General features: G+C 37.9%; 1 protein-coding gene across 3 annotated transcripts in view; it reads left to right on the top strand.

The window, feature by feature from the left end:
* ddx46 (DEAD (Asp-Glu-Ala-Asp) box polypeptide 46) overlaps positions 1–18,449 on the top strand; it is a 59,854-nt gene that overhangs the window by 19,744 nt on the left and 21,661 nt on the right. For all 3 annotated transcript variants that reach the window (XM_048543260.1, XM_059650641.1, XM_059650642.1), the window contains 8 exons: positions 3,775–3,940; positions 7,686–7,834; positions 9,699–9,812; positions 9,935–10,100; positions 14,181–14,301; positions 14,400–14,575; positions 15,696–15,817; positions 17,233–17,311. In XM_048543260.1, coding sequence (XP_048399217.1) covers positions 3,775–3,940; positions 7,686–7,834; positions 9,699–9,812; positions 9,935–10,100; positions 14,181–14,301; positions 14,400–14,575; positions 15,696–15,817; positions 17,233–17,311 — 1,093 coding nt within the window. The remainder of the gene's footprint in view (positions 1–3,774; positions 3,941–7,685; positions 7,835–9,698; positions 9,813–9,934; positions 10,101–14,180; positions 14,302–14,399; positions 14,576–15,695; positions 15,818–17,232; positions 17,312–18,449) is intronic.

An 18,449-nucleotide genomic window follows, 5' to 3' on the forward strand; every position in this document is an offset into this window, starting at 1 on the left:
TGAATAACCAGTTAATTGGTCTATGATTAAAAAGAAAACAAAATACTGCAGATACTGGATATCTATATTAAAGACAGAATGCTGGAGGCACTGAGCAGGCCTGACAATATCTGACAGAGCAAAATAGTTAACATTCCAAGTGCAGTATGGATCTTTTTCAGAACTTGGGTAAAGGTGAAGTCCCTGATCCCTGGAAACCTCTCATAAATCTTTTCTGGAGTACCCACAATTGGATACAATCCTCCAGTTGAGGCAAATCAGTGTTTTCTAAAGGTTCTTCGTAATTTCCTTGCTTGCATAATGGATAAAGAGGAAATAGCATGAGTCTCAATTATGATGTATTTTCCCTTCTTAAGCCCAAAACAGCACAGTATTGTTTGACTTAGTCCTTTCACTTTTCATTCCTGACTATTACTGATGTAGGCCAAAATGCGTCATTCAAACCCTGGATTTTGGATTCTGTTTTTTTTTAAGATGAAGTCAAAAGTGGGACTTATTAAACATTAAAAGTGTAGTGCTTTGCCATTCCATCTGTATATACAAAGACTGGAAATGGAGGCAGATAGGAGAGGAGTTGGGTCATATGTTACAAGCTATGGTAAATCCAAAGCCCTTAAAAACCAGTTCATGTGATTTTCAACTGTCTAGAGGTCAGTGTCCAATCATAGTTTCCTTGGTGAGCTGCACCTGCTAGCTTTCCTTCCTGAAGATAAAATTTAGGCTTCTTTCCGGCCATAAACTTAGATATGGAAATAGAGTCCAAGATATGTTGCCAACTGAGCCTGGTGACCTGCTCTCCCTCCGAGATCAAGCAACAATTGAGTTAAAATCCCAGAAATGTAGATATTTTTAACCATCCTGCTCAGATGTTGTTGCACGTCTCTGGAGCAAGTGGGACTTGAACCCAGACCTGCTGGCTCTGGTAGCGATGTTACCAATACTTAAACAATTCAACAAGCTTGGATTTCAGTGATGCAACCATGGCAAGCATTTCACTTGCTGTAGACACATCTTGATGGGCCAATTAGTAGGTCATTAAGCTGAGAGTATAGCTTTATTTCCCCATCAGAGTTTTCATTGCAAGGCAGTGAGTTAATTATTAAAAGCATTGTAGCCTTTTTGGAATTTGCACACAGGTTATAGGCATTGGTGATTGGCTGAGTGTTCACTGCCCATCCTAGTTGCTCTCGAGACTGTGGTGGTGAGCAGCCTACTTGAACTGCTGCAAACCAGTTGGTGTAGGCATACCCAAAATGCCCTTAGAAGGGGAGTTTGAGGAAGTTGACCCATGACACTGATGGATTGGTGATATATTTCCAATTCTATTTGGAGGGGTAATGGTGTTCCAGTATATCTGCTGTCCTTCTCCAACTAGGCGGTAGTGATTGTGGAACTTTGAACTTGCTTAAGGAGCCATGGTAAATTTCTGAGGTGGTGCCTTGTCACTGGTACACTGCTGCTACTAAGCTTCTGTGGTGGACGGACTGGATGCTTGTTTGTGGGTGTGCTGCCAATGAAGTGGCTGCTTTGACCTGGATGGTGTCTAGTTTCTTCAATATTGTTAGAGCTGTACTCATCCAGGCAAAATTAATTTTAAAGACAAAGGGTTTTGAATGCTTTCCTTTGTCCAGATTTGGCTAGAAGCAGAGGGCTTATTCCAAGTCCGTTATCAGCTTTAGTTGGATATCTGTACAATGCACGTGGTTCAGAAGCTTCCGTAAATGCAATCATGTAATCAACATAAACCGTTTATAAGTCTAGCAAGGTCTGAAAGAGCGGAGCTTCAACGCAGATAAATAGAGGAAAATAGAGTTTTCTTTGGAATTTCTCTTCACATTCTCAAGCCATGACATTTGTGTAATTAAGTCAAGAATCCCTTTTAGTGGTTGGATATTCCTAATCAGCCTGTCTAGAGATTTTACCACACATCTCTGGGGCAGGAGGAACTTGAACCAGAGTCTGCTGGTTTAGAGTTAAGAACACGACCAGTACATCACAGAAGCCCCTGTTAGTAGTTGATGATGTTAAAAATACATAGGTTGTCCGTTTTTTCATGAACAATTGAGAAGGGCTCTGTAGGTGCGTTCGTGGCACACTAGTAATGTACGTACCTCTGGTCAAATCCCACCTGCCTCAGTTGTGTGTAATAACATCTCCCAATACGTTGAACAGAAAATATCCTTGAGAGGGGCCTATTTGGGGTTCTTGAAGCACATCTGTAGTGTTTCCATCTCAAAGCCAGGAGTCCTGGATCAAGTCCCATCTGCTTCAGAATTATGTAATGCTTGTTTAGGGAAATTACCTCTTGACAGCAAACATATTTGGAAACTATCTTTAGAAAATATCTTAAAAGCAAATATATAGGGTCCTGAATCCTTTAAGGGCTATTACTTGTTAACTTGACTTGATTAGATTTAATTTGGTTGGTTTTTAAAATGCTATCATGGCTGAAAACTTGGGCATTAAGTTAGTAATTGGGAAATCTGTAATGGTGCATCTTGCCAATAAACTATCCAACAAGGAAAGGGTCTTGTTTAGTATTTAGGCATCTGATTTTAATCATACCAGTTTCTGAATGTACCGTTATCATCATCTATGATCTGTGTAGACAATAATTTCAGGTGACACGTCCACCCCTGTTTCAAAGAAAAGTCATTTACATCAAAAGGTTAACTTTATTTTTCTCTCCAGATGCTGCCAGGCATGCTGAGTTTCTCCATCACTTGCTTTTAATTTCTCCCTTTTGTGGGATGTGAGCATTGCTGGCTGGCCAGCCAGCATTTATTGCCTGCCCCTACTTGCCCTTGCAGTCCACCTGCTCTGCATTGACCCATAGTGTCGTTAGGGAGGGAATTCCAGGATATTGACCTAGCAACAATAAAAGAACAGTGATATATTTCCTATGGTGTGTGACTTGGAGGGGAACATGAAGGTGGTGATATTTCCATGTATCTGCTGCCCTTGGCCACCTATATCGGAGTGACCGTGGGTTTGGAAGAGGCTGTTTGAGAATCTTTGAATTTCTGCAATGCATTTATAGATAGTACACACTGCTGCTACTGAGTGTCAGTGGGTGGAGGGAGTGGATGTAGTGCCAGTCAAATGGGCTGTTTTGTCCTGGATGGTGTCAAGCTTCTTGAGTGTTGTTGGAACTTCAGGGAGTCAGGAGATGAGTTACTCACCGTAGTATTCCAAGTCTCTGATCTGCTGTCCGTAGTGAGTCCAGTTGAGTATCTGGTCAGTAATAACGCCCAGGATGTTGATAGTGGGGAAATTCACTGATGGCAACACTATTTAATGACAAGGGGTTGTGGTTAGATTGTCCTTTATTGGTGATGGTCACAGCCTGGCATTTGTGCGATGTGAATATTTCCTGCCACTTGTCAGCCCAAGCCTGGATATTGTCCAGATCTTGTATTTGAACATGGACTGCTTCAATATCTGAGATGTGGCGAATGGTGCTAAATATTGTGTGATCATCGGCGAACATCCCAATTTCTGACTTTTTGACGGAGGGAATCTTTAGGTCTCTACATTTGCATTGGTATGCCTATGTTGTATAAATGTGAATATTTGCAACTTGTATCCAATAAGTAATGCCTATTAGTCATTTTTCACTTTCGTTTTCAGAAATGCAATTATTCATGTCGTTAGTGCTAGCTGATTCGTTAGTTAGCTGACCCTATATTGACAGAGAAAAGGCTAATGGACAAGTTTTGCTGCCATAATGAAAGTAATTAATGTTAATTATCAAAATGTCATCAATTCTGACAGAATTTTGAGCAAAGTAAATTGGAAGAGGAAATGAGAAAACGGAAAGAACGTGTTGAGAAATGGAGAGAAGAACAACGCAAAAAGGTTGTTGAAAATATTGGTGAAATAAAGAGAGAACTTGAAGAGATGAAACAGGGCAAAAAATGGAGCCTTGAGGATGATGATGGTAAAATTCTTAATATCGACTTTGTATTGCTTGCAATTAATTACTTTGACTTGCAATGATTATTGTCACATAATCAACATGACAACCATTTTAAACACAGTAAGATCTTTGAAGGATTTGGATGCTGGGACATTGAGTAAATTTAAGGAGGAAATAGACAGATTTTCTTACTACTAGTGGGTTGAAGGTTTATGGAGTGTGGGCTGGAAAGTAGAGTTGAGGCCCTGATAGTATGAGCCATGATCATACCAAGCAGCAGAGCAGACTTGAAGGGCTGAATTGCCTACTGCTACTTCTAGTTCTTCTGTTCTTAAAGTTACTATTTTGGTAGTGTTGGTTGAGGGACACATCTTGGCCAAGGCATTTAGCAAACTCCCAAGTCTTTTCTAGTTAATGCCAGGGATTTTATTGTGCCCAAATAGCCTAAGCCCTTGATAAAACATTTATTTGGGAAATATTTCCAGGTTTATCGTTTGGTTATTTTGGATGATTGGAAGATAGAATAAAAATGGCAGAAGGGAAATGGGGATCATTAGATAAATATGATCTTGTTCATTTGCTCATGGGATGTGGGTTTTGCTGGCTAGGCCAGCATTTATTGCCCATACCTAATTGCCTTTAAGAAGGTGATGGTGAGCTGCCTCTTTAAACTGGTTTAAGCTGCAGTGGAAGATTTGAATTATTTGCCCACGTGGGACAATATTCATTTGAACTAGTCCAAGTTGACAACTGTCCTCCCTTTTAATTTCCATGTATTAAGTCTTGCTGCCTCACCTAGATTGCCAGGAGAGAAAACCACTGACATCTCTGTCTGCTGGGGTGCATAGTTTCCTATTAAATTTGGAAATGTCTCTGTTTGCAGGATAATTAGAACACCTAGACATGCATGTTCAATGTTTGTGTGTCTAACTCAGGATATAAATTGTCAAAAAGTTGTTACTTCAGTTTGCGTTGTATTAGATTATATTGGAACAAGGTCTGATTAGAGATAGTCAACATGGCTTTGTGTAGGGGGGCATTGTGTCTCACTAACTTAATTGCGATTTTTGGAAAAGTAACGAAGAGCATTGATGAGGGCAGGGGGGTGGACGTGATCTGTGTGGACTTCAGTAAGACGTTCAAGATTCCTCATGGTAGATTGGTTAGCAAGATTAGATCATATGGAATACAGGGAGAACCAGACAATTGGATACAGAACTGACTCAACAGTAAAAGACAAGGAGGTGGAGGGTTGTTTTTCAGAGTAGAGGCCTGTGATTAGCGGTGTGCCACAAGGATTGGTGTTGGGCCCACGGCTTTTCAACATTTATATGAACGATTTGGATGTGAACATTAGCAGATATGGTGACTGAGTTTTCAGATTGAGATGTAGTGAACTGTGAAGAAAGTTATGTCGGAGTACGACAGGATCTCAATCAGATGCGCTAATGGGCCAAGAATGACAGAGTTTAATTTAGATAAATGTGAGAAGCTGCATTTCGGAAAGCCAAATCAGAACAGGGCGTATCCACTTAATGGTAAGGACCTGGGGTGTGTTGCTGAACAAGTGCAAGTTCGTAGTTCCTTGAAAGTGGAGTTGCAGGTAGTTAGGATAGTGAAGAAAATGTGTGGCATGCTTGCCTTTATTGGTCAGTGCACTGAGTGTAGGAGTTGAGAGGTCGTGTTGCAGCTGTAGAAGTCATTGGCTAGCCACTTTTGGAACATTGCCTACAATTCTAGTCTCCCCGCTATAGGAAGGTTGTTGTGAAACTTGAAAGAGTTCAGAACAGATTTACAAGGATTTTTCTAGGGCTGGAGAGTTTGAGCTATATGGAGAGGCTGAATGGGCTGGGGTTATTTTCTCTGCAGCATCAGAAGCTGAGGGGTGCCCTTGCAGAGGTTTATAAAATCACAAGGGGCTTGGATAGGGTAAATGGTCTTTTCCTCAGGGCGGGGGAAAGTCCAAAACTGGAGGGCATGCTGTAAGATGAGAGGGCAAAGATTTAAAAGGGACTTAAGGGGCAACCTTTTCACACAGAGGGTGTTGCGTGTATGGAATGAGTTGCTGGAGACAGTGCTGCCACAATTACAACATTTAAAAGGTATCTGTATAGGTATGTGAATAGGAAGGGTTTTCCGGGATATGGGCTAAATGCTGGCAAATGGCTTCAGATTAACTTAGGATATCTGATCGGCATGGACAAGTTGGACCGAATGGCCCATTTCAGATGGTTGTACATTTCTATGATTCTATGACTGTGTGTGTACTTGGAATGAATGTGCTGCACTCAGCAGTTACTTCATTTTGTGTTAGATCAGAATGCATGTCATTTGCTCTGTAATATTTCAAACAGGTCCAATGCTTTAGTTTGAATTTTGGTATCAAAGTCACAACTCGTTTTGAAAAGCATGGCAGTACGCGGGATATTGCAAATTTCCCATTTCTTACATTTCCCTTTGAGATAGGAAATAGAATTCAACATGAATAAGGTTTTATAGTCTAAGAAATAAGAAGACCATTTATGTGATTTAGAAAATTAGATTATAAATAGTTTAGAAGAGCAATGAAGGATCTAAGAATTTAAATACATAAATCACTAAAAAATCTACTGTAGTTAAAAAGGCAAGCAGAACCGTTGCTTCAGTTTTCACATTCATAGAATTAAAAACTAGAGGTGTATGCTGAACTTGTACCAAATCTTAGAAGACGTTTGGAGTGCGCTATGCATTTCTGGTCATCATATTTGGAAAGGATATGCAGGCATTGGAGTAAATTCAAAACAGGTTTCCAAGAATATTGCCTAAACTAGCAGGTTCACATGTTGTGAAGGGTGAGCAAGCAACAGAAAGGATTCCTCCAGGTAACATCCTTGATTGTTTGGGATCATAGAACCCTGATTTATGCCATGATTTTTACTACAGGGCGATGGGGTAGGATAGAAGTTTGCCTCCATGAGGACAGAGTTTGAACTCTGCAATGTTGGCATTATTCAGAAACATAAATTAGCCTTGCAACCAACCAAGCTAACAAGCTATTGAATAGCCCAGTAGAGGTTTTAAAAATTACAGATTTTAATTGTTCGCATGAAAGGTCAGTAGTTGCAGTTTTGGTAAAGTGCACAAGTAAAGGCTATTTGTGTAAGAGGATCCCCAAGAAATCAAATATTCTCCCCTTTTAATATCCTCATATTAAATTCTGCTGCCTTACCTTGATTGCCAGGAGAGGAAACTACAGACATCTCTGTCTGCTGGAGTGCATAGTTTTCTGGTAAGTTTGGGAATGCCCCTGAAGAAATTTCTTTTCATAAAAATTGGCAGTATGTGGAATATACCACCATTAGATGTATTTGTCAAGCAGTAGCATAGCTTAATTTAAGGTAAGCGAGATAAACATACAGGAGAAGGAATTAAAGAGTTATGACAATAAATGAGGAAGCATGCAAGCAAGTGCAAGTGGAGCATTGACACTAGGTTAGGTTAAATGACCTGTTTCAGTGCCTGTAGATTCTATGTAAAATTGTTGACTGTTCTCATCTACACTGTCTAGTTCATATGGATTTATCTTGATTCAGATATCCACATCTGACAATTCAGTGTGGTAGAGTCATAATCATGGAGTCACACAGTATTGAGGAGGCCACTTGGCCCCTAGAGTCTGCACAGACAAAAAAAACCCATCACATATCTAGACTAATTACACTTTCTGCACTATCACTCACTCGAGCGCATCTCTCATTGACTAGATTTTCATTTTTATGGTGAACAGATGATGAAGATGAAATAATAGAAGGTGAAAGGAAAGAAGAAGGAGATGATGACAATGAAGAATTGGATCCATTAGATGCTTACATGGAAGATATAAAGGAAGAAGTGAAAAAGTTTAACATGGGAAGTGTGAAAGGAGGAAGTGAAAAGGTAAAGTTACTCTTCTAGAAATTATCTTAGTCTCAAGGGGAATTCATTCCCTTGCTATTATTAATGCTGGTTCTAACTATTTGGTAACTTGCAGGTGCATTTCCAGATTCTTGACAGTAGAAAGTGCTTGCTTTTCAGATAAGTTTTGATTTTGCTCAGATCACATTATGTCTGTTTTGGTGGTTTTGTGGCTGGAAAGCCAGGTGAGATATTTCATGGAACCTTGGTTCTACGTCTCATGGAGATCCTAAAACATCTTAAATACTTTTTCTAGTTTCAATTGAATATGGATAGAGATTGAATGTAGCCTGGAATAATGTCAGATGCAGATAGTGTAACTCCTGAATACTGAATGAGATGATAATCCAAGATGATAATTGCTTTTGTCAGGTAAAATTGGAAAAAAAAATCTTTTATTCTTAAGTGTTGATATAATAACTGCAGTGAAGATAGAAACAGTGCTGAGTATAATAATGTCCAATTTTATACATTTTAAGCTACAGTAGAACCTTGATTATCTACATTTGTTTATCCTCAAGAATTTTTGGTCAGGACTAGCAGGGTGAAAGTTTTGTTTGCACTTAACTATTTTAAATACTTTAGAGGACAGCCAGTTCATTTTGTACATTTGGAACTTTGATCCAGATAATTAAGCAGCAATGTAAAGGTGTAGTATCTGACAGAATTTCGCTTCTGTTCAGCTCAGCTTTATGAAATTAAAGCAGTCCTTTCAAGTCAATGAGATCATCAAGACTAAGACTTTTGTTTTTAGTAGAATACCTACTTTTGAACTTAAAAAATACTTAAGTTATCCACTTGACCTATCTAGAGTGATAAACACTCATCGCATAAAACTCATGTGAAGGAGGACATCAGCTGTCCGTAAGCAGTTCATTCCACTTTGTACCAATGAAAGATATTGGAGGCTGTATCATTCATGGAAGTTATTAATGCTTAATGTTCACAAGATTCAGTTAGTTAAATTAATGATTCTGTCTTTCATTGTAAACTTCCATGCTTCAGATTTTCTTGCTGTATTTAAGCCTGGCACTTGTAATAATGATGGAGACATTTCAGATTATTTTATACTTGTAATTTAACATTCAGTTTAACCACTGCCCCTTGGCATTCAATGGGATTCACTTGACATTAACGGAAACCCCCACGATCTACATCCTGAAGGTTATCATTGACGAGAAACTCAACAGGGCTTACCACATAAACACAGTGGCAACAAGAGCAGGCCAGAAGCTGGGAATACTGTGGTGGGTAACTCCCCTCCTGACACCTCAAAGCCTGTCAACCATCTACAAAGGCAGAAGTCAGGAGTGTGATGGAAAACTACTCACTTGCCTGGATGAGTGCAGCCCTAATGACACTCAAGAAGCTTGACACATCCAGGACAAAGTAGCCTGCTTGATTGGTACTACATCCACAAGCATCCACTCCTTCCACCACCGATGCTCAGTAGCAGCAGTGTGTACCATCTATAAGATGCACTGCAGAAATTTACCAAAGATCCTTAGACAGCACCTTCTAAACTCACGACCACTTCCATCTGGAAGGATAAAGCAGCATAAATATGGGAGCACCACTGCTTTCAAGTTCCCCTCTAAGCCAGTCACCATCCTGACTTGGAAGTATATGGCAGTTCCTTCACTGGCGCTGGGTCACAATCTTGGAATTTCCTCCCTAAGGGCATTGTGGGTCAGTCTGCAGCAAATGGACTGCAGTGGTTCAAGAAGGCAGCTCACCACCATCTTCTCAAGGGCAACTAGAATGGGCAATAAATGCAGCGCAGCCTGTGACACCCACAGCCCACAAATGGATAGAGAGAAAAAATAATAATGTTTTTTGTTTCCAGAAATCAGGTGCAACTGTAATGAAAGTCATGACTGTGGTAACCACTAAAAAACCACATTCTGATATGGAGAAAAAGAAAGGAGAGCTGATGGAGAATGACCAGGACGCAATGGAGGTAATGAAAAAGACTGATAGAGACATTTCAGATTATTTTGTATTTGTAATTTAAAATTCAAACTATGATTCAAGTTTCTCCACTGACTCTGCAGAGCTAATCTTTTTATTTAAACTGAACAGTATTCCTCAGAGGAGGAAGAAGTTGATCTTCAGACAGCACTGACAGGGTATCAGACGAAACAGAGGAAGCTACTGGAACCTGTGGATCATGGGAAAATAGAATATGAACCATTCCGAAAGAACTTTTATGTTGAAGTTCCTGAACTTGCTAAAATGACTGCTGAAGGTTTGTATTTACAATGCTAACTGGTGACATTACAGCTGAGATTAATTTAATGCTTTTTGTTTGATTTATGCTTCTTTAGAATATAATCATGCACAATAATAATTTGGCAAAGGCGTATAACTGCAACATAGCACCTAGGTACTAATCTTGCAGGTTTATAACAGCAATTGTATTCTAAGTTTGGGTGAGGGAATTTTTCGTCAAAATTTATGACTGTTGCAATTCATAATGGGCATTATGTTTGCATACTCAGACCAAATTATCCAGCTTGCAAATTCTGTTTCATCTGTTGATTACAGTGGCTCTTCCTTAAACAATTGATAAGCAAGATTCATAAAGGGTAACACAATCTGTTCTGGTGTTGATTGAGGGCCAAATATTGCTTTCAATACAGGCGATCTTTTGCTTTTTTTCGACTAATATTCCAGTTTCAGTGTTAGAAAAATGTGACTAAAAATTATCACGTTGGAAGTGAGCTTAGTGATGAAAGGAAATGTAGACCATCCATGATATTAAAAATATTACTGAAAGATATTCTGTATCCTTGCTGACAGTGAGTTGGCAGATATGTTTTTTAGCTGTCTGCTTGGAAAATTTTGTTGGTCCAGTGCAACAAGCTGAAGGATAAGTGGGAAAAGTCGTCTTAAAATGTCTCAGCTTTTAAATTTAAAGAAAAAGACTATTATTTACTAAGTCATTCAAAGTTGGTGTGTCTTAAATTATGGAAGGATAGGTTAGATGTTTGGCTGTTCTTTTTACAGAAAAGTGGCTGATTCATGAAGTGAGTGCTGACTGTGCATTCCTTCAAAAGAGAGCAGGTCCATCTCTTGACTGAGCAGAGATCACCTCTTCTAAAAGGTAGATGAAACACAACATAATATAAGAATGATCACCCTTGCTTCATAGACTAGTTATCGATTGCCCAGGGTGGGGGGAATTGTTGCAGAGATTAATCTTACTGGAGTTTTAATTCATTCTTTTGCGTCTCCAGAAGATTGTATCACTGATTCTGGTAAGAATTTCAAGAGCTTATGGACTTTTGATGCCCTTTTCTTGCCTGTCATTGTCATATGTTTGCAATAATGTTTATTGTCTAGTATATTCACTTTTAAGTGCCAAAAAAAAATTGCTGTAAAACATCATTGCTGCTGTGGTTGATCTATGGAAGGATATTTCTGGTGGCAGGAGCACACACTTGTGGCTGATGGGGAGATGATCCAAAAGTCAAAAAGCAAAAAAGAGTTCATGGATAGTAGTTTTCAAGAATGAGGTGCAAGGGTCAAGGCAGCAGGGTCAGAGTGTGAGTGTAGTTAGTTATTGTTTGCAACTATAACAGTGGCAAGATTGATGCCTAAGCACACACTTCAGGTTGGACCATATGGGGTGTTCAACCAAAAATTGAATAAGTGAAATTGCACTTATCCCTGATGCCTAGGAAATCAAGTGAAAGTTGCTACAAAATGGAAGAGAAACACCACAAACCAGGTGGAAAAACAAGATACTAGATGGACAATTGTGACTTTTAGTTGTGAACCTCTTTAAGATTATATGGCATTTGTTTTGTTCACTATCTTTTAGTTATCACTGTCCTACAACTGCACGTCACGGAACTTGTAGTTACATGACATTCTAAAGAACTACGGAACTGTAAACAAGCGTAGGGTATTTAGCCCCTCAAATCTGTTTTACCATTCAGTGAGGCCATGACCATTCTGCAAAATTACTCCTTTGACTCATATCTATCCCATTTATGTTTTAGCTAAAAGTAATCTCTCTCTCTTAAAATCAGCAGTTGATCTAGTATAATTTGCTTTTTATATAGAATATTACGATGAAGGGTAGAGGAGTGCACAGTAACTCTGTTCCCACTATCCACAAATCGCAGCAAAAAATAAACACTTTTTTCCAGTTGCCAAGATGACCAATTAAATACCCATTCCACATCAGGTTTTCAAAAAGATCTATCAACCATGTTTCTTTTTAAGCAAAATTCTTGGTTTATTGTTAAATATAAATTATTCAGTGAAAATGTAATAATTAATTAACATTCAGTAATATATAAATGTGCAACCCTGTAAGTATATAAAACACAGAACTCTTAAGGAAAACAAGAAAAAAGATTTCTCTGTAGAGATTGGCTTTCTGAAAAAAAAACATGCTGAGCAATTGGTTATTCTTGAAGACAGAAGAATACAGCACAGAATGTTCAGAAGTTTGTTACACTAACATTCTGGCTGATGTAGTCAATTCACTAATTGTGTATGGTGAGTCTCTGAAGTCTTGCTGATACAGCTTAGTCAGAAATGTAACCTGGAGGAACCATTTTAAGAGAGAGTTTTAAGAAACAAATAGATTTTACCCTGAACTCAACAAAATGGTTTTATTTTCAGAAATGAGAGATGGGAAGTTTCCCTAAATGAGCCAGTAAACCTATTCTTAACAAGCTTTCCTCCAATTTAGCTTGAACTGAGCTAGATAAAATCAGATAACCAAAGCCAGTCACTCTTCAAAACAGCGCCAACAGGAGTCTGTAGCAAAGCAAGCAGTAATAGTCTGTCATGTGATTCCTGGAAAGCCTTCTTTTAAAGACAAAACTGGAGTTATTGGATCCAGGATTCAAATTGGCTGGCACTTGACTGCAATCGCTTTGCCACACTGGATGCTGCAAGTGGGTCAGAGTCCAGTTCTATCTGCTTTGCCGAGGGTATAGATCACTTCTTTCTCATCAGGAAGGGAACTAAATAAAATGTTTTTGTCATGTTTGGGCTTTACTGAGGGAGAAGCTGAAAGTTATTTCAGATGTTTCTCATTGAATTGAAGTGAATTGTTGTTAGCAAGTAAAGAATGTTCCCCTCCTCTTCAGTAGAGTTGAAGGAGAAGCACTGGCTTTAGTTTGAGATTTTTCTTATGAGAGGAGAGAGGCAAGATTGTTTTTTTTTACTTATTGGGAGTGGAGGTTGCGAGTTGTCTTTTTACTCACTAGGGACGGTGAAGGCTACTCTTGGTAGTGGCATAGAGAGTGAAGTGGTGAGCAGAAATTGGACATTTTTCCCCTTGTTCAGTGGGTTGTGTCTGCATGTGGGTGGGATAGTTTGTGGATGTGGAGCAGGAGTCATGGCTGCCTCGGGAGAGGTGCTAAGCAGCATTCAGGAAGTTGACTTTGCCTTCTCACCAAGGGATTCATTTCCACAAAAGAAAAACCTCTGTCCACTCACTAGGTTGACTGTATCGCAGCCATGATTACCTTTGCTTTTTCTGTTGCACTTTTGAAGTTGTTTATCATTACAATCCCTTTGGTGTAGTTCTGTGTATTATGTCATGCCTATTGTAATGATTTACCAAACATTAATCACTGCCACGATTTGTTATAGATGCTATTTCTCTGATTTGAGAAAAATGTCAAAATAATACTCCATGTTTCTATGGCATGACCGGTTTGATTAACTGAAGCAGCAAGCCTTGCCACCTCAGTGACTTTGGGCTGAATGACTTGCTGTTTAAGACTGGCTAATTTTCTCTTATTTCTGTCATACCCTGACTGTTTGACATAATACCACAATTTGATCTTTTCTCCTTGGTTATATTTTGTGTTCTGGTTAGTTAAATTTCTGTTTACTATGATGACTCGAATGCATTTTTCTTCAAATGATAAGTTGCATGATGTTAGGTTATGGTATGGGTTTGGTTTTTGTGCCAATCTGGGGCCTATCTCCTTACCATGCCACTGATTGGTGATTTGCCATTGCCTTACACAAAAATATTACAGAAAGACCAGCAAGGCTGAAACATCATTAGACAATGAACCAAGGACCTGGCCTGGTCACTGTTGTAAAATTCATTTGCATATGGCCTGTTCAAAATAGAGGAATATCCCAAAGCGCTTTTTATAGGAACATCAAGAAATGTACAAAGACATTGAAAGGTCATCATTGATATGAAATGTTAACTATATTTCTTTCCACAGATGCAAATATTTCCAACATTTTCTGTTTTTATTTCAGATCTTCAGTATTCGCCATAGTTTGTTTTTGAGGAAGTAACTAAACTCATCTTATAGATTCATTCTTTGTTGCTTTACAGAAGTGAATGCATACAGATTGGAGTTAGAAGGAATTGCAGTACGTGGCAAAGGTTGTCCAAAACCTATTAAGTCATGGGTGCAATGTGGGATCTCCATGAAGATATTGAGCTCATTGAAAAAGTGAGTATTTTCTAACAGTTACTATATTGAAATTCTTTTGTAAATGCACTCACTGCTTTTTGCCAAGTTTGCAAAATTGTATTGTTTTCTAATCCTAGGCAGGGGTATGAGAAACCGACACCAATTCAAGCACAGGCAATCCCTGCCATCATGTGTGGACGCGATGTAATTGGAATTGCTAAAACTGGAAGTGGAAAAACTATAGCTTTTCTTTTGCCTATGTTCCGACACATCATGGATCAGAGGCCACTTGAAGAATCAGAAGGTCCTGTTGGTGAGTATTTAGTTCTGTGTGTGCCCAGTGTCATAACGCTGTATCAGTGTTCATAGATTGTTAAAACCTGCAATATACTGATTGTTTAAAACTGAATTATCTCCATGTATGTCTTGGTCTTTCTGTTTTTAATGACTGAAATTTTCCTCTTTCTTTTAAAAAGAATTGCGTGGCTTAGCCATTATTTTGGAACATTTTGAGACAATCTCGCGCATATACCAAGAAAACAGCAATTGAACAGAGTACAATAAAAATACTGATAGTTCTAGAGCAATTAATAAATCATGGCATGCATATGTCATAGCTTTCGCCATTTATATTGTCCCAGTAATTGAATTTGCCGTTTACTGAAACAGTAACTCACTTCAAATCCAATATAAAGGCATATTTAATCAATTACTAATAATGAATCATTTGGCAAGTTCAGTGATTGAATAACCACATAGATCTCAATGCATTTCACAAGTTTATAATATTTTCACCAGATTTTTGCATAAAACACTTAAGATCTAAAAACTTAGAAATTGAGTTTTATAAATTTAATTTTCAATTAGCCCAAATGTAAAATTCTACCCAGAAGGGTGATAACTTAAAGCTAACCGTTTTCTTTCTTATAAAGCTGCAGTATAGCCAATATACAAATTAGAATAGGATATCCTATAGCCGCTTAAACATGATTACTATTACTTCAAGTTACTTGCTTGTCCGCATATATGTAAGAAGTGTTGCGTAAAAGGAAATTATATTAAAAATGTGAAGTCTTGGTTAATAAGTTTCTAGATGGGAATTTAATTTCTGAATACCAAGTGAGATTAATAATCAACGTATAAGAGGCGCTGATTTTTCCAAAATTATTTAGAAGACAGAATTGTGCAGAAAACCTGAAAGTGAAATTGATTTCTCTTCAGAAGAGGAAACAGCCGTCTAGATATAAATCTATTAGCTTCAAAATATTGATTTAAAAAGTCACTGAACATAATTAGGCAAAGTATCAGTGAAGGTAGTATGATGTGGTCAGAATTGACCACCTTTAGTTTTGCTGTGCTGCATTTTATTTATGAATCAATATTTAATACAAATATGGAATGATCAAATATTTTAATTTTTCTTTTGTTTTTAGCGCTCATTTCTACCCCCACCCGTGAGTTAGCCCTTCAGATTACCAAAGAATGCAAAAAGTTCTCAAAAGCACTTGGACTGAGGGTAGTGTGTGTTTACGGTGGAACAGGAATAAGTGAACAGGTAATTACTTTCTGATGGCTTTCTCTGTTTCTGTGTTAAAAGCAGTAATTCATGTGTGGAAATTGTATCTCCTTCAGTGTAGGCTGAGAATTGAGCCCAAAACCTTTGTGGGTTTCCACCGAATGAATAAGAAATTGTGTAAATGTTTCAGTCAGATCAAAGTAATTGAGCCCGCTGTTGTGAAATTCTTCATCCTCAAAGCAACTGATTTTTAAAAAATTGTTGGCCATAATTGCTGGTTGATCTAGTATATGTTTCCAAGATTTTTGGGGCTTTTTAAAAGTATTTCCAGAAGGTCTAGTGTTTGGCTTTTTAGCTTTTAGTCCTGTTTTGATGTTCCACATTATCCAGTCAATAGTTTAACGTTTATTACATAATTACGTAATAGTAAATTTGTCTTGCACTGTTGCAACTTGTGTTTTTTCAATAAAGAAACATTTTGACATATTACACCACAAACATATTATTCTGGCCTCTTCAAGCATAAAAGACTAATCTGAGTTTAATTTCAGATCAAGTTACATAAATTTCTAAAAACTAACCATCCAAATGAAAACCCTTTTAGCTGGAGCCATCATCCTTTGCATTTTTGAGAATCCCTGTACTCATTTGCCATGTTAATACCAAACATTGCCCCTTAGCAGACTGTGATATATGAGCACTGCAAATGGTAAAAGCTAAATTGAGCCTGGGAAGTTTTGTGGCGACGGTGGTCCTCCTCTGTGCCCTAATTGTTAAGAAAAGCCTGCGGGAAAAGCAAGTTATTTTTGGATTTATGGAGGGACAAATGTCTCGTTTAGGAAAGAAGAGCATTGAAAAATGGCATCTAAAAATGTTAACTCCTAAAGGTCTGAGATATATAGCTAGATTGCTTTGAAATACTAGTAACGCATTTTCTTAAGTCTTCTTTCCCTAGCTAAGTACAGTAAACTCATTCTTGTACAATTCTCAGGTAGTGAGCTAGAGTCAGCGCTTCTGACTTGCATAATCGAGAATATCATCTGACAGAGGGGACATTTTTCTAAGTATCTTTTGGTATCATTGCTTTATTGCTTTGTTAGGATTTTAACAATATACGTTATGGACAAATTGCCTCCCATTTGTGAGGTCATTGAGTATTCGGCTTGACTCAAGTTATGTAATATTGTGCAAATGCATTTATCCAGTTTTTAACTATGTAACAATTTAATAGGATAAACTTTTTTCTATAATTATTACAGGTATTGACCCATTAAATGTTAAATGCCTTAAGGCAGTGTCACTTAATACATAATTTCATTTGTCTGCTAATCTTTTTAAATCTTTAGAAACTTCTCCAAAACAAAATAACTTGAATGATTAAGCAAATCATAATTGTTTCATAAATGACTTGAGATGATTTGTTTATGTATTTAAAAAAATATTTCTTAATCCAGATTGCTGAGCTAAAGCGAGGAGCAGAAATTATAGTTTGCACACCGGGCCGCATGATAGACATGTTAGCAGCCAATAATGGTAAGTAGAGGGAATTGTAATCAGTTTGAGCACTTGCAATAGTTTGTGCCTGATCAATTAGTAAATGTTAAGTATACATTGGAAGACACTTAAAGATGAATGTAGAGGGGAGCACTTTAAAAGGAGAAAGTGCTCAACCTCTATATGTTTCCTAGAGTTTATCTTTTTTTTTAAGTAGTGACATGATTCCTGTTTAGAGCTGAGGTGATGGTCATTTGTATGACTAGCTCCGCTGATGCAAAGTAGAATGAATTCTTCATAAGGTGCCTTCTAGGCAATAAGCGTTTTCAAGCTTGTTCATAATTTTATGCCGGCAGTGGTATGCATTTTATTACTCCCTCCCCTTTCTCAAACAACAAGAACAGTCTTTGCATTAGCTTTATTCAAACAATGGTTTTCTGGGTTCTGCAGAGGAACCCTACAGCTGCTGTTGTGTGGTAGGTCAGTTTTCAAATACAGTATAATGGAATGCATATGGAAGTGAGCACTTCTCTCAATAAAGTCAATTTCTCTTAACATTGGCACACTTTCCTGTCTAAAATAAAATAACATGCTAGAGTTTTAGATATTGAATAACAAACAGATTTCTAAGACAAAACACCTCTGATTTGGATTGATTTTTTAAAAAAGTATATATATCTTTTGTCTTACTACACAGCAAGTAAATTTTTTAATCACCGATACATTTTTATTTAGAGTCTGAGCTGGTTAAGTATGTGTCTTTGGCAATGTTAGTTCCCTGTCCATCCTAAATTTAGTGAAGATTGAAATTCTGAAATGACATGACCATGTAGAATCCATAACTTTCTCAATATAAGGCCATTTAATTTGCAGAGCAACTTCTTCATTATTCACTTTACGTAAGCGTGTGCTAAGTGGCCAATTTAATCTCTTCAATTTAAAGTTTCATAAAATAACCAACAGTTTACCTGCCTTTTTCTGCTGTTCCTGCGTCTCCACTATTCAGCCCTGATAGATTATCTGTAAATTTAGAAGTCAGCCTTTTACTGCCAGGCATGGATCAAGATAGAACTGATTTGCTAACAGCTCTTTCCCAGTTAGATGCTTCTGCAGCTTGACTCATTTTGTCGAAAACCTGTTACTCTTTGTTAAATTTCTAAGTGTACGTGGACTCAGT

This window comes from Stegostoma tigrinum, chromosome 13 (genome assembly GCF_030684315.1).
Source record: "Stegostoma tigrinum isolate sSteTig4 chromosome 13, sSteTig4.hap1, whole genome shotgun sequence".
Lineage (NCBI taxonomy): Eukaryota > Metazoa > Chordata > Chondrichthyes > Orectolobiformes > Stegostomatidae > Stegostoma > Stegostoma tigrinum.